A 22,594-nucleotide genomic window follows, 5' to 3' on the forward strand; every position below is an offset into this window, starting at 1 on the left:
TTGCGTATATCCTAAACGTCAAAGTAAATTCACAGGTTTCTGAATTTGATGGAAATCCGAAAAAAAAAGTATTTATTGTATACCGTTGTTACAAGCACATTTATCGAACGTTAACAAACAAATATGTTTTTCGAAAAAGTAGCTTATAGCGATCTACAATGCATATAGGCGTTGCATTCTGAAAAGAGAAACTTGTATACGTATGAAGTCGAAATGTCGCTGGCAATAAATGGATTATCGGTTGACAGATAGTTTCAAATTATGTGACAATATCAAAAGATAGGAACGCACGATATCTTGCGAGTTATAAATTTTATATTTTTGCTACAAGTTGTTTGCAATTTCCGCGTGAGGTTCACAGAACGCATATAGAAGTTGCTTAATAAAGCCAATGCTTAAGAGTATTTCACGAGGCATAAACCGTAAATCAATATAAAAAAGATTTGAACAAATATTAGAAGAGAATAAAATGGAAATGTCGACAAACGGAATATACTGAAACATAAAAAAATAAAAACGGAGAGAAACTTAACACGAAATACTTTTACTTTGTTCTTTTAATTTTCCGTCTAATGTCTTAATGTATACCGAATATATAGACTTCTATAATTATATCAATATTTAAATTAAGCAATTCTGCATCATCAAAATAAATACGTTTTGTTCCTCTTTCTTCGTTCCGATTAGTGTAAGATGTAAATTCTAAACGAAAATTATTATCAATCAATTAAATATGATTTAATATGACATAAAATATAATGCTTATTAATTATTCATTCATATATGACGCCCTAAAAAGAAACTTGACGTATATGCAATGTATTTTACCGCGGTTTGTAAAATTGTTAGAAATTAATTTAAACTTGCATTTTTGCTCGAATCTCTTGGGTAGATGGAAAGCATACAACGACTGATTTCTTTTGGGAATGCTGATCCTTAAGGGGTTAATGTCGGATGCGCTTCTAGTAATTCCAGCGTACGAATATGCGATTCACAAAAAAAAAATACAATATAGTTTTATCTTACAGTGCAAGTAGAAATAATCAAAATTATGAAATCAAAATCAAAAAATCGATATTTTACCAGTTTTATTTTCGTTTAAGATATTCAGGGGAATTTAATTGAGCATCATATAGAAACACTCAATGTTGTTAAAATTCAATATTCGCATTTCAAAACAATCGTTAAATGATTAATTGAGGGACTTATATCAAGTATCGAGTGTTGAACGCGGTCCGTTTTTTTCACCCGCTAATAAAATTCAATTTATCGGTGATCGATCACTTGAATTTTTAGCAAGTGAAATATAACATTTAAATGAGGGATAAAAAAAACGTAGAGCGAGGAGCGCGACGAATATGCTCTTCTGTTCAAGAGCAAAAGAGAAAGGACGAGAAACGAAGAAACGAAAAGATGAAGGGAGAAAGAGAAAGCGTTGAAGTCCACGGGGTACTATAAAACAATTCCAAAGAAACTTCTCTTCGGTATTCTCGTAGTTGCTGAAATTTATTTGCGTTCGGAATACATCTAACTTCTTAGGAGAGCAACGTATTAATGAGGTCACACTCTAGATAACCCTTTCGGCTTCGTTACTTTACATTACCAAAGGCAATTCGATTAAGCGTATTGCGGAGCTACGAAGGGTAATGAACTTGCTAATATCGCCCTATGTACACGCTGGCATAATTATTGCTGATTGAGTTTTCGCTTGAGACGTTCACCCATAATTCCAGGTCGCAGTCGTTTTAATCGCTTCTCGATCGTATCGAAATGAAAAACAGGTAAGAATTCAGTCCCTTTAAATTAATCAGATAATTAAATCGCCATAACTCTGCAAGCTAAGACCCTCAAGGAGTATTATTATATAGTGAAATTATATTTTTTTTCAATTTTCAAGTATCTTCTAACGATTGAAACCTCTCTGAAAAATTAACTTCACGAATATTTAGAAGTAGTTATTAATGGATCACACTCTCAACAGTCTCGACCAATTCGTCGTACAAAATGAAATCATAACTAACAAAAACTCGATTGAAAGTGAAATGAAATCATCAGATCAAAAACCATGGAGAATTTTGTTTGACTATCGAACATGACATAGATGCACATCCATGAGAAAATCATACAGTTGGTGGACATTATCGATGAATTTAGATCGGCGAAGGGTGACTTTTTCAAGTAATAGATCCACTTCGTCCCAACTTCGTTCAACTACTATTATACAACAAATTTTCTAGCCGAGATGACTTTTTAATTGCCCGTTTGGTCACATAACAGCAACGAACGTATAGCAGCAGGCCAACAGGCAACTGCCAGTTATCGCGAGCTGCTCTCCATCTTTTTTATTCTGCTCTTCCGTGACGAAGTACGCGGGAATGGGCCGAAACAGAATTCTGATTAATTGACGTGGCTTTAATTAAACTTTTAATTAACGAACCCAAAACAAAGAATTGAAAATAAGTGTTAGCCTGTCCCTGACCTCGGACGATTAACTAGAAACAATAGGGAAGTCTTTTCGGGCTACGATGAATACCGGTGGCCACGTTTATGCGCATAAATTTGCACAAAATCTTCTTCGATTAGCGGCCAACGTTTTACCCGTCACGCGAACTTTCGCCGCTCGCTTTAAATTCGTGTCATTGACATCGATATTCTGCGAATAACAATAATGAAACAAAATGTCAGGAAAATTCAATCACCGATGCTACGCACAACGGAAAATCCGTAAATATTATATGTATTCTTGAAAGTTGATATTTATTTTTAAATTGAAAGTAGCATTTTCATATATTTGATACAGACAGCGAATGTGATTCTTGCCCCAACGGTCTATTTTATTTGATTGAATAAAACTTCCTTTTGGAAAAAAGTTCAATTTTATATTAATTTCGCAGAAATAGATTTGCAAAATTGCGAAATGAATTTCGTTTCGGCAGTTGTGTTTTTGTTAAAATTACTTTCACGGAATAATAACGCGATAGAGAACTACAACTACAGTACAAAAGTGTTTCGTATTGATAATTCTATTTTACCTTTCAATTTACACATACTATATGTATGAAGAATAGTGTGAATTATAGTTCCTTACTTCAAGTGCTTTAAGTGTTGCGATGCAGAATATCGTAGTCTAGGTTAGACAAGGCATCAAAAGAGACGTCAATAAATTACCCGGGCTTTTTATTCAAGACAGTCGTACAAGGACAATACTTGACATAGAACGTGAGATTCGAAACAAGCAACAGCAGAATCTGTGGCCATCGATCGATGAATTCATCATAAATGTACCGCACACATCCAATCGCCAGGGTATGTGTGTTCTAGGTTACATAAAGCCTGGTCGATTCGTTTCGATACTTTCTATACCGGCCTTTGAGTTTCAGCGATCTCTCGATACCTTGCATAAAACTTGAATCCAACTTGGTATAGCGAGATGCGGAGCTATATATCCGATGTCTGCACCGTGTCTACATAAGTGCACGTACCTCTTTTCATGGTGTTTCTATCCTCATATCCGGAAATAGCAATCCCAGTATCGAGCAACTTTCCAGGACATGGCAGTAAAAACAGAAATTTGTATATATGAAGACATAAGGCAGGATATCTTTGAACTGTCAAAAATTGCTTATAACGTTCGCGAGAAATTTTAGATTTTAAAGTATCACGATGATCAGATGAAATGTACTACTCACGAGGATATTCTAATATACTAATTTCTCGCTAAATGTATGTATGCGATAAATGTACTGTAACTTCTATATATACATATTTTCAATGATTCGTTGATTTAAAATTTTTCTATTATAATCCCGATAATCGAGTCTTATTACGATGCGAACGAAATTTAAAAGAAATTTCTTACAATGCACAGAGCACATTCGTAAAAGAATTCTGTGGTAAGTGTTCGAATACTTTCGTGGCCATTGTATTTGCGATCCTTCGGATTTCGGCCGTGATTTTATTAATATGTACGACTACGCTTTGTTCCAAGGTTCCGTGAACCTGAAAAATTGTCAAGTCTGCCTGAGAAAGTGAATGTTCACGGAACAAAGCGGAAAATATCATTTAGAGAAATATCTAAGGCAATTCCTTATAACGGACAGTGCGCTTAAAATCGAAATTACACTCTCGTAACGAACATTTTGGCTGATTCGTAATACCGGAACCGTCCATCTCCAAAGCGGAAATTACGTTCGCGAAACGAAATTGCGATCAGCATGGATCGTCTGATTCGAATTTTCTACACATGACGGAAATATTCGCCTTTCAGTGTTTATTAGAGATTCATGTTTAAAGCATTGTTTACGCTAACTAATTAAACGTAGTATCACTGGAAGATGTGGTAATTAATGAATCTTTTGTGACAAGTTTATAAAGTGGAAATTGTAATTACAATTAGGAAGTATAGAATTCTGGGTATACTCGGTGGAAGTTCGAAGCTGGTACTAGTTTAAGTTCGGTATAGAAGCAAGCTCTATATGCGTACGTACAACGGTTCCATGTTCGCCATCTCTTTCAACGATCTGTCCGACAACGTAGACTCCTATCCAAATCTGTACTCCATTCGAATACATCGTAACAGAAAAGGAAATATCAGAGGATTAAGAGAAAATGCCTATACTACTAGATTACTGATCGGAAATAACTGGTAAAGGTGACCAGTAGATAAAAAATTACAATTTTATAAAGAATTATTTTTCTACATACGTACATGTACGAAAGATAATAGAAAAATTATGAATTTACATTTTTTATAAATAATCGTATCGACAAAAATCTCGAAGCAAAAGAAACCATCTTACACGTGTATATATATTTTGTATTATTAAATGCTTCGAAATTAAAAATTGAGCAATTGCACTTCGTTTTTGTACGAGGAAGATTTTTTAAATTATATAATGATTGTTTAATCTGCGGTATAATAAGAAAATTCGTTCAAAACTGAATAAAGCAGAACCATTCTAAAGATACGATGTAATTTATTAATTTAAAATGTAATTTTTTTCAGAGATAGAAACGAACGGACGTATATGTTAATCTTTGCTTCTTATTATCTCTGTATATCTCAGTTCTTTCAGGCTTCCGAAATCTCTTAAAAAATACATTTTATTAAAATACTGTTATTCAATTATAGAATAATTTTACATCTTGCGCATTTTATTCGTAGAGTTTTCACCCCATTTTTGCCCAATATCAACGCTTAATTCTCTCACAAATACATTTAGCAGCAGCTTTGCTCTTTAAATCATAAATGTATACGGATAATTATATTATCCTTTCCTGAGAAAAAAATTAAAAAAAAGAACAAAATACATACGTATAAAATATACCAAATACAACATAAATTAAACGTTAATGGAGATCATGTAACATTAACCACATGCATATATTCTTACTCTTAGCACTTTGGTCTTTTTAAGATTAATATCCTTATTGTTCGTACGTGCACCACTTTCCAATAACAAATTTGGTTTCATACGTCGTACAGAATTACCCAATTTTCATCCTGTCTATCGAAGAAAAAACTTTCTGGGAAACCAGATTTTAAACATTTACGTTGCAAAAAATGATGACAACCTCGTAGAAGCATTCTTCACAGAAAGCAAGCAATTTTAAATTTGAACGATGCAATATCGATCTCCGGTAGTAGATGAATACGTGAAACGTGTTGAATTTGTGCTTTGCTGAATATGTGAAAATTACCAGTCCAAAGTCCTTATAAATTATTATATGTCACTCATAAAGAATTGAAAAAGGTGTGTAAGTCGATTAATGATTACTGAATCTACTTTCAAGCATGGATTTCGCCGAGAATATGATTTAATACAGAATGTCAAGAGTAATAATCGGCTGAAACATGAACATACAAATAATTCAGTCATACATATTATTTTCTTTTAAGTACTTAACTAAAAGGTAAACTCCCTCGTATACCGCTTTATTCGGTTAAATGGAAAAGCTTCATAAAACAATTTTTCATACTTAACTATAAGAAACAAGAACTCTATTACTAAATATTCTAACGCAATCTTTTTATCACTTTATTAAATATCAATCAAATTTAATATTTTACACGCACACGAAGCATGGTTTTAACGAATTCTACATAAATGTGATATAATGAATAGTAACACTTTTCAATAGTATTTTATATTATATGTAATATTAATAAAATCGGTCGAACTAATGTTAGAAAAAAGAGAATCAAAAAAGCTTGCCTAACAGATTCACTCTAGCAGAACGATCCGTTTTCCTCGTCGCTAACTAGACTAAAACCACAGCGAATGTAGAACTCTTGCATTTTGCTCGATCGATTAAATTTAGTCCCAGGAAAATCGACTTGAACTCTGTTCGGTCGACCGTACCACAGATTAGTAGTCATCGGGACCTTGTGGCCTTGGTTTTCCTTTGAGATTTCCAACCAATAAAGACTAGGCTTGGTACGATCAGATCGTGGATTGGAAAGATCGAAATCTACGCTATGAAGACGCTCATATGCCGATTTTGCGCTGTCTTCTTTGTTGTTGTTAAAATACGTGATCGAATTTCGAAGAGCGAACGGATCCAACTGAAATCAATAGTGTCTTCAAAGAACCACGCACAGGGTGTGCGTATTAAATACGTATCAAGACTTTTGTATACGAGGATTGAACAGTAAAGTTTTATCTTTCGAACAAGCAAGAAATTATCCAATTTATTTATAATTGAAATGTCTTTTCGTCTGACAACAATAAGATGAATCATACATCGTGAAACATAAAACATATTGCGGCACTTATACTTGTAAGACATAAAAACTTGCATGATTTTGTCAAATATCTTCTTACTTAAAGAATCAAACACAAATAACCTATGATATTTGTATAATTCCTTCAATATTTTTTAACTGCATTTATCCCTGGAATATTCATACGTACATTTAAAAATCACCCTATGAACAAGCAGACGACAGTTTGATACTTAATCCAAGATAAGCCGGTGCATCATCATCCGAGACAGCAGTATCGAATGGTTGGAAAGAAAATTTCATCCCGAGTGATAGATTTCCGAATACGGCGGGAAATGGTTTTTCCGTATCTCACGGGCTTGTCTCAGTTTCAGCGTGAACGAACTACCCCCCGGAATAGAACGTTCAGCGAGCACTGCCGCTCTCGACGTTAATTATTAAACTCTCCGAATTCGTTTGGAAAGTTCTCTTACCACGGGATATTGCCTAGATGCTTTTAGAATGTACTCCTCCCTCGCTCGCATCTGAACCCAGGGTATAACGTATTCCGTCCGATACATTTTCTTATCTCCTTTATCTTTAACATGAGGAACGATTTACAATCACGAGAATTAACTAGGAATTTCCGGGTGTCACCAGAAAGAAGCCGTGTTTTCCACGAATGTCGTGGAACAAACTGAAGATGTCGCGTCTCGTGAAACAAAGACGTGGGGAAAGAAAATGAAACTCGTCTTCTCACAATGTAATAACTACAAGGTAGTTAGTGTAAGAATGATTCTAAAAGGATCGGCAATATTGTTAGAAGACATATAACAATTCTATGGCTGAAGAAGAGCAAACGTAGTAACAAAATTAAGATGTAATAAAAATTATTGTTGTTTAAAACTTCATAATCTTATAAAATGTTTTAAGTAATACTTATATTCTATTTAAATTGAAGAGACTTATTAGAATGAGTGTCATATCAATAACGAGAGTTGAGAAAAAGGAAATAAATAGCCAGGAAAGCACCGAGACATAAACTGAGAGTGGAATATCTTTTGCATTTCGCAACACTAAATTACTGTAATCACATACACAATAGAAAATTCAGAGTAAACCGCTAAGAGTGTTCTGTACGTTTGGCATATTAATTATTTTATTATGAAAAAAGTTAAACAAAATAGGAACCTCCCGAAACTGTAGCAGGAAATTCTTTTACGCAACGCTAATAAGTACTAATCTATGCACTCGAGTTTAAATATACACAACACTAATTAGGAAAGTGCAGTGCGGCCGTGTTAAGGCTGCTGACAACCACCTCTGTACATCTTTTTTAGCAGCAGCAGGTGGACAAAATTTAGGCACTTTATAATTGCAATGCTACTAAAAAAAAACGTGATCATTTATTAAAGCAACATTAACTTGAAAAGTAATTGAAACAATGGCGATGAAAAAGTATCGAAATATTAATTCATCAAATAAATTCAATGATAACTACTTCAATTGTTCTAGATGACCAGAAATAGCAACGATATAAAGTTAATCAAAAGTTGACATTTTTCTAATTCAATTTTAATTTAAATTACTTCGAAACTGTGACTCAACCTGTAAGTACTACTTTGCGACACTGATAACAATCAGCGATTTAGCCAATATGATGGTGGACCGACATCGGCCAAAAAAGACTACTACCACAACTACCAAAAACAAGCATAGTGACAAAGTAATACCGAAAATGACTTTCCATGTTCTGGAGGATCCAGGGGATGGAAAGCCATTAGTAGTTGCCCTCTTCTGTGGCAATTGTTCTGTCCGCTGAAACTTACATTTAAGCTCGAGTCTGTCTAATCGCAGCAGAAGAAGTATCTTATAAAAATAAAATAAAAAATAAATCACTCATCCTAATGATCAACATTATATTAAAGTTTTAATCCTCAATGTCACGTCATTAACATAAAAAAACGAGGTGTGCAAGAAGATCTGTCCTGAACTAATAAATAAGGCATAAAGATAATGTTACTACTCAGGAATATGATAAATATCCTCGGTCACTGTGCTCGAAAAAAATTTTACGTAATACAACTAGTCGTCCGTATCGATTCGAACCTTTTGTTCTACGATTATGATTGGATGACCAAAGGAATATAAAAACATGCGACTCACGATAAGATGCGGAGACGTTGCCATCGATGATGCAGCAATTCAGAGGAAGCCATCACCAAAACAATCATCAAGAAGGAATCAGCAAACCTCATACAGGAAAATGGGAAGTTGTGAAAAGTCTGTAACAAGACATGTGATATTAGACTTTAATTTTAAAGATATGACTGATTCTAATATAAATTTTATTTCTTAATTAATAATAATTAAAGTACGTGAGAAGTAAAGTTAATTAAGGTACAATTTACAAAAATACTTACATTTTTGGTTTTTTAAACATCCTCAGATTTCTTCTGGAAAGCATAAGGAAGTGGAAACTGCGAACAACCTTAAAAAAATAGTAGATTATTACAATTTGTTTTTGAAAATATAGTGTTGATTATTTAAGAAGTTTGAAATAATAGAAGATGAAACTCTATTAAATTTAGAACCTTAATAATAATAAAAATTAAAAATAAATATTCCAAATTTTAATAATTATAGAAATTGGAGCTCTAATACAACAATCTGAAATCTATAAGTTAACAAAATCATTTAAATAAATTAGGATACAATATGCCAAGATACCAGATATATCAGATTCTGATTATACCTGGATCCTTTTGAGCACTGACTTTAACACCGAACACGAATATTAGAAAGAAAAAGGTTTACATAAAAAAGAAAAATAAAAGAATATTAACGCGTTCGTTTCGATTAAGTATCGTTTAAATTATGTCTCCGAACAAACACTGATTCTAATTTCGCATATGACAATTGAATTGAAGAATTTGAAGTTACGAAGCAAACATTGATTCTACCAACTGCGCGTGGTCACAAAAATTTTCTGAAAGTAAAATTGTATTAGTAAAAAGCGGTAGAGAAAAGAGAAAAAAAAAGACAATTTTACATATTTTTCTTCGTTACTTTATCGATAGTTTGTTCAAAAAAAAAAAACTCTTTGTAATAATAGACAGCAACAATATTCGTTAAACGTATCCGATGTGGTCACAATAACAACACGCGTAACCTTGAGCTAAAACATTCCTCAGCATATCGTACAACTCTATTTAAAAAATAATAAAAATTGTTCATACAAGTTTAATGGCGATATTAATACCGAGAATTCATGATTGAAATATAAAGGTTATTCAAATTTCTTGAATAAATATAATAAAAATTGAATGAATATATATTGTTGATTGTTAATAGACCATACATTTACATATCTATAATTTAATAATATTACATATTAAACGGATATCTATTGTATTACAAGTGAATCAAAAAACAATACGTACATGTACCTCCATTTTCGTTAAGGTAAATCCAACGTTTGCAAATCGTTTTGCATGAAATGTCATCGAATTGTCACCATTAACTGTCTTCGTCTATGCATCTCTAATGTCCATCTGCACAAATCATAACCATAAATTTGGGATTAATATATAAAACTGAATCAATTGTGTCAAAATGAAATAAGAATTAAATTCAAATCCCCTCTCAAAAATTCGTAATACAACGTATTGTTAACAGTGATACTCAGCCGATCGACGACGAATGAACAGAGAAAATTGGAAAAACTATAGAATTTCACTTTAACAGTACCTAACAAAGTACTAAATAAGAACATATTAGTTAAACGAACCTGATAATGCTCGATTAAAAATGATATAATACTAATAAAAACACTATATAGTTGAAATCACATCCATCAAAGAACGACGCAAGTTGATACCACGATTTTCACCTATACTATGACGGTCCGCGCCAAAACTTCGCTTAAGTGACTCCTGATTGGCTGGAGTGAAATGGCTTCTCCTTCGTATAAAGCCGCGCGCAAAATTGAAATATCGTATGTCGAAAAATTCATGGTGGTCGTCAACCTATAACAATTTCAAAGCAGATAATTATAAAGAGTTTTCAAGGTTTCATACTTCTTCAATTTCTACGCCGTTAATATTAATCATATTTTGTTCGTCACTAGTCTTCTTTTATTATTATTGCTATAATTAAAAGTAGTGGATATAATGTTCCTCTTTAATAAATACAATAATATAAATAATTAAAAGAATAAATGAATTAAAGTAATATCTATAGTATATGTATGTAATATCTGCTTAAAATAAATCGAGAAAATTTATAAATTACTATAAAATATAGATTAATAACAATTCAAAAAAAATTTATAATTATTACTTATAATTTATAAGTTAAAAATTAATAGAAAATACACACTCGCGAAATAATATCATATGTCTATTGATAGCCAACTTTGTTTATAAATTTTACATATTGTTTAGCTGTTATAATTTCATTCTTAAATTATTTTTAGCTTTGCATCATTGTCTAACAATAAATATATATGTAAATATATTACGTGTCAGATATACTGTGTACCTCGTCTGTGCTATTAAAATGAGATACCTTCTATCGTTGTTTAACAAGTGCCACAGCGCGCCATCTCACGAAATGTGCAACAAGTTCTTCCGGGTAAATCATTAGTTCGACGATTTTATGCCATGCGGCGCTGCTTGTATAATTCGTACTAATTTCCGCAGGAGTGAACATAATCGAAATTAAATTAAAAACGCCCCTTAATTAGTTATGGTAAAGTGCGACTAATAGGATACAGCATAGTTTTCCCTTCCGGTTCCAGCTTTCAGTCAACTTTCGTTAATTCAATTTCAAGCGATTCGAATTACGTTTCACTCGATCATGGCATCACAGGTACGCTTTCTACCCCAATAAACATTTATTTTCTTCCACTTTTAAAACGTTTTCGAAATGTGTAGTTTGCAAGGAAAATTTGATTCTAAATACCCGTTCCGTGAAATCTTTTGTTTTCGATAATGATTCACAATCATATAATGAACTTATATTATGGTTACATTATGAATTATGTTACGAATATTCATATTTACGGTTTGCATGATGTTATAAAACAACGAAAGTACTACCGACATTTTTCATTGGAGTATCGAGTGAAGTTATTAACAAACTATACAAGAATTTCTTAATCAGAATTACATTCCATAAGTCAACAAATAATGTATTAACCTAAAATCTATTTCGTATTTAATAATTGTTGTTAATACTTTCACTAAACTAATAGCAAGTTTAGTAATAAATTTGGTATGTAAAAGCTTCTTTATACGTTAATTAAAACGGTTTTTCCTATTCGTGGAGGAACGTTAAGTATAAATAGAAGAAAGAGCAAAAGGCCATAGACATAGAACAAAGGAATGGAATTTTTCACAATTCAAGTTACACGTAAATAGGAGTAATTGCGTAAATACAAATTACATATGCATATCGCTGCGAAGGTTCACAGAGTATGGCTCAAATGTATTCTGTACAAGGTAGAACTGAATATATTAAGAATATGTATGTTAATGTTTTCTCTTGAACGATTACTTTTTTACGTACGTATACGCGTAGCGTGTAGCGACAATGTTATGCAGTGACCGAGTCCCACGGTTCATCGAGGACCGCGTCGCGTGCATTCGATACTGTTAAAGCAAAAGAGCATAACTACTCCCGGAAGAGAAGTTTTTCATTCATTCTTATTTCCAAGTAAAATGTCACCTGCAGTAGCGAGTTCACAAACAATGCAGAGGTCATACAAGAAAGGAGTACAAGTCCACCATCGAATTTGCGGTAGTTATTCATAAGGGCAAACTAAAAACATTTCTCATATGTATTAGTGAATTAATTTCATTTCCTATTCGGACTAGACAACTAAAATGTTAAAGAAATATTTCTGATTGATTTAAATCACATATTGATTAATACATACTTATATTTAGACTAAGGTTTTCATGCATCGATGCAGAAATTAAAATTTTTGTTTTATATCTCATACTTATGTTAAATTACAATATTGTTTGTCTCGATTAATTTTTACAAGTGTTAAAATCTAACGTATTACACACATTTATATGTGTTACGTATTTGCACTAATGAATTACTTCCAATTCTAACTAATTCGATTGTCATGTTCCTTTTTTAAGTTTTGTAAAACAAGATTCATAGACGGTAAAATTGTTTTTTAATTCGAACTGTACATATAACTTGTAAACTAACGTTCAAACGACGGGCTTCAAAAATTACTATTGAAGTTTCGATAAATTGCACCGGTGAATTTGCGTAATTCTCATTTGTATCGAGCGCCGCTTCGTCGAGTTCGTTACGACGTGCGTCGTGTCGAGTCTAATCAAACTGAACCGAATGTCGGGCGCGGTTAATCGTCTAATGAAATTAGTCGAAACAAACGTCAGGGATTGGTCGAATGACCGACCCATCCATGAATCACGTTTTACTATTTACCAAGGGACTCTGATTTCTGAAGTACTCCATTATATCCTATCTCTAGCATCGCAATAGTAATCTCATCTTTTAAAATTTCATTTAAGAGAAGCTTAGAATGCACGAGGCGGGATTAATAATTTCGAATAAATCCGAGAAATAGTCCCGTAAGCCAAATTTAACAAGAACAGGCAAAAATATATTCTGCGTCATTTCGAATGTATAAAAATTTCTTTCTAAAATTCAAAACAAGAAAGATTCGAAAGCGTTACTAAACGTATTCGTGGCATCGCATATCCAGTTAACTGAATCCAAAATAGAGAAATTTGAATGGTATGTTATGAAAGTAGCCAAACCTAACTTCGGCTGTCGCGATATCGCGGATCATCCGGAATGATCGAGATCGACTTGGACGAGCAAATGGAAAAGTGGCAGTAACAAAGAAAGCAGGATCCCCTGAAAGGCGGTCCTTTGCAATTCCATGGGAAAAGGTAGCGCTTCCTAATCTCGAGTAAACCATCTCACGGTGTAACGAATCGGGAAGAGGCATTTGGCCAACTCGGACGTATTTCTCGGCGAGGAGATCGCGCGCAGATCAGATATGGTATCGGTGATCCTGTAATTCTTCTCCCGTCTTACCGAACGGTACGAGATCGATCGAAGCGAACCAAGTAGAGAGAAAAAAGGGGATCGTGACGGAAAGAGAGAGAACGAGAGAGATACGAATGAGAGAAGAAGGAACGGTAAGAAAAGGGAAGAGAGACGGGGGAATAAGAGAAGGAGAGCCTTAATCATAGAACGAATGCAGGGAAGGAGAACAGGGAAAGAGGTGAGGACATGACTGAAGGTACTGAGAGAGAAGGGGGTAACGGGAAGTAGAAAGTGGAGGTGGAGATGGTTAAGGCAAGGGGAGTACAGGGGCATGTCATACGACACACAGGGCAGAGTTTAATCAGGTTCGACTAGTTAGTTGGCAGGTGCGAGCGTCGCGCGCGCGCAGGAAGGAGAGCCGAGCGGCCTCCAAGAAGCAGCGTGGCTCCTGCGTGTTGCTACTTTGAGCAAGAAACGTAGCTCTGGACAGCCACCGGACGCACAATGCCACGGACGAGAGAGGTCTATCTTCGTCCCCTTCTGTCCGCGACTCTTTATCTCCCGATACGTTCTTTCAGTGCTCTCGGTACGCATCGACGTTCTACGCTCTGTTCTCACAGTCGTTAAATGGTTATAATTTTAACCGCTGTCTTTACGAGGAATTCCGTTTTCCATTGCCTGCCGCGTCCCCCTTTCCGTAGGAAGAGAACGCTAAGCTCATGTCGAGATCCGGCGACGATACCATGCACGACTTACGATCGTCAAACCAATTGGTTAGAAATCCGATTGATCCATGATTCTCGGTATTGGATGGTAGCAACCAGGTTACTGGCCAAAGAAATTATTGCTGTCTTTCAGATTGAAGTGTAGTTGGATCGGCTACCATGTGTACAATCGTAAAGACATTTGAGAGACAGCGTGTTCCTTGGTATTTGCTTACCGAATTCTTATCAAACAATGGATACAGAACGATAATTGGATTACGAAAAAATAATTCGTATCAAGTTACCGACTACCTTTTTATATATATTTTTATTCTTCGAGTAACAAATTATATCAAAAATCAAAAATAAAAAAGGATTATATCGGAAAATAGGTCACAGTGATCAATATTCTCAACGAAAGAGAAAAAGTTCGAAAAAGCGCTTGGTAATAGTACAGCGTGCTGAGCAATCGTATAGCTATCTCTGAAACGTCCATTTGCTGTTAATGAATTCGAATCTATATTTAATTTCATTCTTGCTATCGAAGTGAAACGCTCGCGACGATATGTTTCCAAGAAGCATGGTCACAGGAACAGTACCTGTATCTGAAAGTGTCAAAATCAAGCTCGGAATGGTGAATTGGCGCTGGGCGAAGAGAAGCCGGCCAGGTGATTTACAAGCGAAATGCAAATAAACCGCTCTTTTACTGTTATTCGGAACATGCCCCGTCTGGCAATTTTTACCGCGGCTACGCCGGGCTGCGCCTATATTTACCGAGACAGCGAGGCCGTCTTTTTTCCCACGTGTCGTGAGGCGTGACCTCTCGCGATCGCATAGTCTCCTAGGCCCCTTCTCCGTTAACGAGCGATCGGCGTCGAATCGTCGGGGCGTTTGCGTTAATGGCGACGTGTCTCTCTGTATACCGTTAAAGGCCTCCCCGATGCCCGATGTACCTAATTAATGGCACGTCCATGGCGCGGATACCAGGTACGCCTACGGCGGGTTCAGTGGATAGCGCTGACGCGCACGTGCGATGTCATGCCTAACATTCGTCTCACTTGCTGTCACGCTATTACCATCGCATTTCAACTACTCGGTAAATAGGCATACCTATCGGCCGCGCGGAAGATTGCAGCCGCCGGAGACAGCCGGCACGTGCTTCTTAGCGGTCTTTCTGATGCGTGTACGCGCGCGTATCAACGTATAATTAGCTCGCCGCTATCGCGGATCTAAACTCGTTCCCCATAATCGAGATATCCTGCTAACAGTGCTAACCAGCTGGATCGAATCACGCGCGACCATCATCAATAAATTCACCGAAGCGATGCAGAAATCTTTGAAACGGTGCTGAAACTCACCTGGATACGTATCCGCCACAGCTATAGTTTTCCAGTTTATACTGGCCGGGTTGCGTGCTATTTGCGTTGTCACGCTGACACCCGAGGCGTCTGACAGGATTAAGCAGCTATATGTTTTATAGCCTTTACCCGTCCGTCCTACCGGAATAGAATCTATGCGGGTCTCGATTGTGCCGGTAAAACCGATACAGACTATTACGTGACCGAAGAAGATATTGAACCACTCGCGCGCTATCGTTCGCGTTATTTACGCATGCATCGAGTAAATACCTTTTCTCGTGTTGATGTTTTATTTACTGATTGTACGTTTATGAAATAATAGGTTGTTTCTTGTTTATTGATAAATGAATATGCATGAGATTCTTTTATGATTTTAGCTTATCAAATGGTACTATCGCTTTTAACGTCAGCTGCTTTAATGACGCGAAATTAACTTATCTCGGTTTTATGATTCTTAAACATCGTGCTCCGTAAAGTTCTTTTCCCGTGAAAGACTGATTACAATTACAGCAATTGTTAAACATAATTTAATAAATAAATAATTTAAATTATTCGAACGACAAATGTAGAAAATATATATATTGCATAATTGTCGTAAAGGTAACGGTAAAGTGTAGCAATAAAAGAAAATTATTCCTCGTGTGTTATAATAAAACTGTTTACTAGTAATGTAAATACTATTTTACTATTGCGTCAGTAATTAGACAAATAAAATGTACATTAAATAAATCGGAAGGAAATTGTTAATACTATGTAGCAGACTGGAAAGTTCTTCTTAAAATAGCATTTAAGTTACACCGTACGTTAACAACAACAGCTATAAGCTCGACATGCTTAATCACCATAAGCGTTTATGCGATTAGCTGTTCCCGCGCACTTTGAAGACACGTGCGTCGAAAAAAGAGCTTAAAGTGTAACCGGTAATATCCAAATTGCGTGTTCGAGTCACAGCAGAATGATGAATCTGGAGTGAATTCGACAAAGCATTTTTTGCATCGTGGGACAAGCCTACCTGCAACGTGTCTGCGAGATGAGAAACGACATAAGAGAGAGAACGAAGAAGAGTGCAAAGGAAATGAAGAAGAAACAGACCACTCTGTTAATGCGAAGTAATGGACGAAGCTAACTCGCGAGCTACACAAATAATAGGCTACCACTCAGACGACGACGTGTTTGCGAGCGTCAATTCATCCTTTTCTTCCTTCTTGGTCCCCCATTCTCGCATACTTCAATAACAGACTGCCGCTTTAAAATGGCTAATTCAACCTTACAACGAAACGATTTGCAGACAATAAATGTTTTCTACGTTCGGCTCGTGCATAGTGAATACTGACTAACCGATTCAGAATGCCGAGCCAGAGTCTGCAAGAAGGACTCTTAATCTTCGACATGATCGTGGCACGCGTTCACGTTTATTGGTAGTTCCCGCCAACAAATGATCTTCCAGATAGTAGCTACTTAAGATAGCAGCAGGTAAGAGATAGACGAAAATATATGGGAGCAACTGGAGAAATGCAATGAGGAACTTTGAAAAATATTTATGCAAACGATGTACAAGTCCGCACTCGACAATAATAACGAATTACATAGACAACTGGAGTTGTAACGAAAATGAAAGAAGGAAGTAGATAATATACAGTGACTGCAAAAAATATTGAGACACCATTGTATTTATTGTAGCACTGAATGCTTCTTAAGTATTTCATAGAAAAAGCCCCTTCATTGGAAAATAGAGTATCAATGCTCTTTGTAGCGATTGCAAATGTCTCAAAAGAGTCAGAACTAACAACGAGAAAATATTGCTTCCGCAGTTCTCATTGAGCATGTAGAAGGCGAAAAGCCGAATATCCGGCTACGCGTTATAGTCATAAATTTACTAGCCATTATTACATACCAGAGAGAGTGGGTCAAGAGCGATTCCGCATGTATAAAAGATCGTTTCAGAATCATCAATCGCGTTAATATTCCACTAAAGACGTGGCTCGCTTGCAATTACTTTTCTATACAGTCTTAAACCTCGATCCCTTCCAGCTACGTCTTTCACACGTCAGAATAAATTAAATTCCTTCGCATTAGAAATGCTAGACGCAAGCTAGGAAATTACCGTAGGAAATTATCGTAGGAAATTACCGTCTATATGGCTCGATAAGCAAATCCGAATACCAGTTTATAAACGTTGAAGCAAAAAAACTCCCATAAATTCTCCATAATTTCTCTATTAACGCCGAAACTGAATAGCACACGCGCATGGGAGCCAGAAAATGGACGCGAATTTTAATGCGTAGTCAGGGTCATATTATTCGTGGCAATGCGCCCGATTTACTCCACTTCGTTCTACATACATACCTGCCAAGTGCACGACACGTATAAAATACTTCTACATCCGGTTGTTCCTGATTTCTGATTTCGGTGGAGGCATTACGATCACCGGTGCATAGAGATCGTGGAATTTTAGATGAGCGCGATGGGAAAGATTATGGTTGCTAACTAATGGAAAGTGCTAAATAAAGTCGTCCACTCGCAACGGAGTCAAGTAATAAAATCGACCCGAATAAAAATCGCTGATCCTTAAAGTACGTACATCGCACATTTACATCGTTATTCTATTGCAAATTTACTATTCTATCTACTTTACTATTGTAATTGAAATTTAGAAATATGTACTTAGATATATAGCTATAAGAATGAAGGTGTCTTTTTTTCAAGAATGTATTAGAAACATTCATGCAAAACGACCTCGTGTGAACTTGTGAAACCAGATCTTATACTATCATACAAGCCACAGATATCTAAAAACTTGTAAACGAAATACTTCGTTTATCGTAATATTTCACAGTCGTGCATTAAAATTTATTGCCTAATAAATTGATTACAAATTTTTGAATCAAATCAGTGAGAAAATTACTGCTACGTACCAAGTTAACTCTGTCTGAAAATGTCTACATTTACTTGATGATTGAATTATTCATACGCATCTCGTAAAATGACAAAGAGAACCACGTTGCTAATTGACAAACACGTTATCTGTACCTCGATCAACGAATACGAGAAGAATCGCTGAAAGTGAGAATATCAAGAGATTGTAAGCGTGGATTGAAAAGTGTTTCTTGAATTATCGTAAAAGCACGTTGCCATGTCCCCATCACTCCATGTACGACACAGAGTTGAAGAGAGTTTATTCCGGTGAGCATCTCGCGATTGCCTTATTCGTTGCGCCGATGGGTGTCTTCTTCCACTTGGCTCAAGATTCGCGAGTGTACGACCTTGACATCGATCGTCCTTGGACCCGAGGGGAAATCGTGCGAAAGTAATTTTCAGCCTCCTTCTTTTCTCTGTCTTTCTCTCTCTTACTTGCGCCACTCATCTAGAAAACTGCATGATCCGCGCCAATAAGCAGTGAGTTCCGTGCTAAATCGTAGACGAGACGTATATCACGGTTTTGATCCGCTTAGAAACTAGCTCGAAGCATGACTATCTCGAATGCAACTCGCGTGCAGACACGTCCGTGTACAACGCAGTTTGAATGTCTCAAGAGTCGTCGGCCCAATGCCTCGTGAACTCGGCATCCAACGTGGTTCGCGTTAGTAGCTGAATCCGCGACGTGTGCACCACTTTCAAACTTTTGACCTGAAAACGAACACTCCACGCCTATACATGGAAAGCACGTAGCCGTAAGTTACCGCGAGGTCTTGGTCAGAAACCTGGCCGGTTTGAATCCTGGCCGAAGTTTAGTGGTACCTGTGTACCACTTATATAGCTATATGTCACCCGAGGCGCAAAAGGTATCTGGTAACTCAAGCTACGAGAAACAGGATATCGAGACTGTACTCTCGTCTATTTCTGCACTCGATATCCTTCTGCGCGAGAAAACCAATTTATCGAAAATGGAATTGTAAAGTATCAGTGTTGCCATGGTTTTGCTTGAAAATGTGATCTTCGCGTAAGATTAACTTCTCGTACAGTGCTCGCTCACGAAAGTGCTCGAACACTTACTATAGAAATTTTTTAGGGATATATCATGTGCATTATACGAAGCTTCTTGAAAACTCGTTAACACCGCGATCAGACACGATTATCGTGATTACAGTAGTAAATTTGAAGCCAATCCGAAAATGCATATAGAAATTACAAGTTACGTGCTATACGTAATACGTAGTGAAGTACATTTCTAAGATTAGTCGAAGTGCTAGCTGTTTGAAAATATAATAGATTAACGTATATCAGTTTTTACGAAAAATTGAACCAATTATGCACGAATTATACATAAAACGACCTCGCGAAAACGATCAATTTGATCGATTCTCCGTTCGCGTGATATAGACACCGCGCAATTTTTTGTCCACTGTTTGTTACGTTTCGTTAAATCGCCCGCAGCGGCAATTTCGAGAGTCTGTACCTATGATTTCTGTAGCATAGATGAATGAGTCATGGTTGACGTTGGCTCTGCAAAGGTTTCGTGTCTGCCGAAATCTATTCTACTTCACGCTTGAATAATTACGAAACTCAGTCAAATCCCTCGATTCAATACCTCTGATCGCTCTATATAGGATACAAAGTCATTATCATCTGCTGTCGTTGAATACCAATGTATGAACTAATGACACACAACGCGTGCTTTACAAACGGATTTGAAAAGCGATTTTAGTCCTTTTCAAAAGACTTATGGATTAACCATTTATTAGTTATTGGGCACGAGCACGCAGTACTAGGGCATTATTCGACAAACCAAAGTGCAACGTACTAATAACATTATAATAAAACTCGGCGAATCGCGAATACGTTATCCGATCATCGTAAAAATAAAGAATCTAATGTCTTTTAAAAACATTGAAAATTCTCGTTGTTTATTAAGATAAGAACGATGAAAGTTCGAGGATCGCGGCAAGGTTAAAAAGAGGAGTTCTACGCAAGTGCGCGCAAGAAACGTCATCGACTTCCCGTAGCATGTTCGTGGCCGAAGTGTAGCTCGAACAATAGGTTACTGTACGTTTCTTGCATGATGTAAAAAAGACGAAAGAAATTCCGGTTGCTAGTTGACCGCGCGAGTTTCAGATACCTGAAGACGTCTCGATGGGTTTGCGTTGTCGACGATCGACTAGTAACACGATTGCGGCTCGCTTGACTCGAGCGAATAAAACGATTCTAATGGGCCGGACGTTTCTCTGAAGCGGACAAGCGTAATCACGCGAGGCAGCTTGCAAGGAAGTAGTTACCGAGAAGTAATTAGCGTACACAACGCGTGACACCGTCTAAACGACGATCGAACGAGCCGTGATTCAACTACGGTCACCTTTCGTGCCAATTCATTAATATGCGTATTGCGACCAAAGAGAATTCATCGGTACACGGGGACAAGCTATCGGTCAGCGGCGTCTGCGGCTCTGTTTCGCAACGACGACTAGTCGAAAATGCATCTCACGTACCACGTGCGACCAAACTGTGCTGCTCTCTGGCTACTGACGCGTTTCAAGGATCAATGAATAGGTTTGATCGCGGCTCGCTGCCAAAGAGTCCGTCCTCGTGCGTGAGAACTTTCCCGAGAACAACAAAATACATGATACATCGGCTACGACTCTTTCTGTCTCTAAGAAAAACTCAAAATAAATATGTATTTACGAAATCGCTGAAAAGCTATGCCGATCAATATCGTGAATCAAAATGCATACAAAAAGCGACAATGACAAACTTAATGCGGAATTGATAATTTTGTGAAAAGCAGAGTCGATTAATTTCGCTTCTGAGGAATTCATAGAAATCTTGACGTTTCTTTAGTTACTCTTACTTTTCTTGTGAAATTTTAACAGGAGGATGGAATGTCAAAGATTGACATACACGAATTTATTACGGGGAATTCATGTAACGCATACCCGTATGTACGTATATCTGTTAAATTACGTACTTATATCAGTGGCTATTATTTTCTTATATTCTATACGGATATTATTTTCAATGATAAGGAAATATTCTATTACTCGTATACAGTTTTACCGCATACGTGACATGTAAGGAATACTGCTTGAGTTGATTACGGTCTTCGAAGCAATTGAATTCAACTTCTACTTTCTGTCCGCAAGGAAAACCTCGTTCCTGAGATATTTACTTAAAAGGAACATTTTGCTCTTTCTTAGCATTCAAACAAAAATTCATGAATTATCAGCCTTACCTATGGAATATGTTTTCAGAAATGCGAATCTTCGCTTAAATTGTACATTTGCTTGGGCTTGAGAACATGCTTCAAATTTTTTTACATAAACCCTACAATTACTCAAATTTCATTACTATTACCAATACATATACTCTATTGTACCACTACTATATACTATACATACTATATTTGATACGAGCGTATATCACGACAAGAACGAGACTGTAGAAAATATAAGTTTGCAAAATTCACGCTACAAGTTAATTGTACGCAAGTTATATAATTGTGGAAAGAAGGTGAAAAGAATCGAATAAAAAAACAATAATTAAATGCAAACGAATATAGAACGTTCATTCATAAAGCGATAGAGGAAGGAGATAGTTGATGATACAAATTTGTGAACCGTGAAAATAAATAACCTTCGCGTACGGATTGAAACGATTGTGCTTATGCGAACGTTGTATCGTTTTATTTGCGATAAATCAAATTCAGATGTAGATACGCGTAACAGAATATAAATAGGTACATAAATATAAAATAATGCAACGAGTCATGAATTAGATTTTTATTCGATACGTTTTACATTGGAATATATCGATCGGAATCGAAGCGAGTCTTATCATCAAAATTCGTACTTATCCGA

The 22,594-nt window shown here is 36.1% G+C and overlaps 3 protein-coding genes across 4 annotated transcripts in view; 1 reads left to right on the plus strand and 2 right to left on the minus strand.

The window, feature by feature from the left end:
* Positions 1 to 8,908, minus strand: part of LOC126924568 (suppressor of lurcher protein 1) — a 530,829-nt gene extending 521,921 nt beyond the window's left edge. Inside the window, exon 1 of the mRNA XM_050739228.1 lies at positions 8,870 to 8,908. Within this exon, the coding sequence (XP_050595185.1) occupies positions 8,870 to 8,893 (24 nt within the window). The 5' untranslated portion in view covers positions 8,894 to 8,908. The remainder of the gene's footprint in view (positions 1 to 8,869) is intronic.
* The window catches only part of LOC126924571 (uncharacterized), a 131,442-nt gene that overhangs the window by 80,209 nt on the left and 28,639 nt on the right, over positions 1 to 22,594 (plus strand). The window lies entirely within an intron of this gene.
* LOC126924609 (uncharacterized) lies at positions 6,025 to 7,644 on the minus strand. Of its 2 annotated transcripts, none has more exons than XR_007713595.1 (2): positions 6,915 to 7,644; positions 6,025 to 6,565 (listed from the first exon to the last, which is right to left on the minus strand). XR_007713595.1 is itself a non-coding variant. In XM_050739335.1 (2 exons), the coding sequence occupies exons 1-2, from the start codon at positions 7,282 to 7,284 to the stop codon at positions 6,230 to 6,232; spliced, it is 423 nt and encodes a 140-aa protein (XP_050595292.1). In that variant the 5' UTR covers positions 7,285 to 7,644; the 3' UTR covers positions 6,025 to 6,229. The 2 variants fall into 2 exon arrangements, 1 of the variants encoding a protein (XP_050595292.1); XM_050739335.1 differs by having other exon boundaries at positions 7,198 to 7,644.

The sequence above is a fragment of the Bombus affinis genome, chromosome 14 (genome assembly GCF_024516045.1).
Source record: "Bombus affinis isolate iyBomAffi1 chromosome 14, iyBomAffi1.2, whole genome shotgun sequence".
In the NCBI taxonomy this organism is placed as follows: Eukaryota; Metazoa; Arthropoda; class Insecta; order Hymenoptera; family Apidae; genus Bombus; species Bombus affinis.

Coding starts and splice junctions, on each gene's coding strand:
- LOC126924609 (XM_050739335.1), bottom strand. CDS start 7,284: ATGTATCGGACGGAATACGTTATACCCTGGGTTCAGATGCGAGCGAGG. Junction 6,566..7,197: donor CATCTAGGCAATATCCCGTG/GTAAGAGAACTT, acceptor TATTGATTTCAG/TTGGATCCGTTCGCTCTTCG.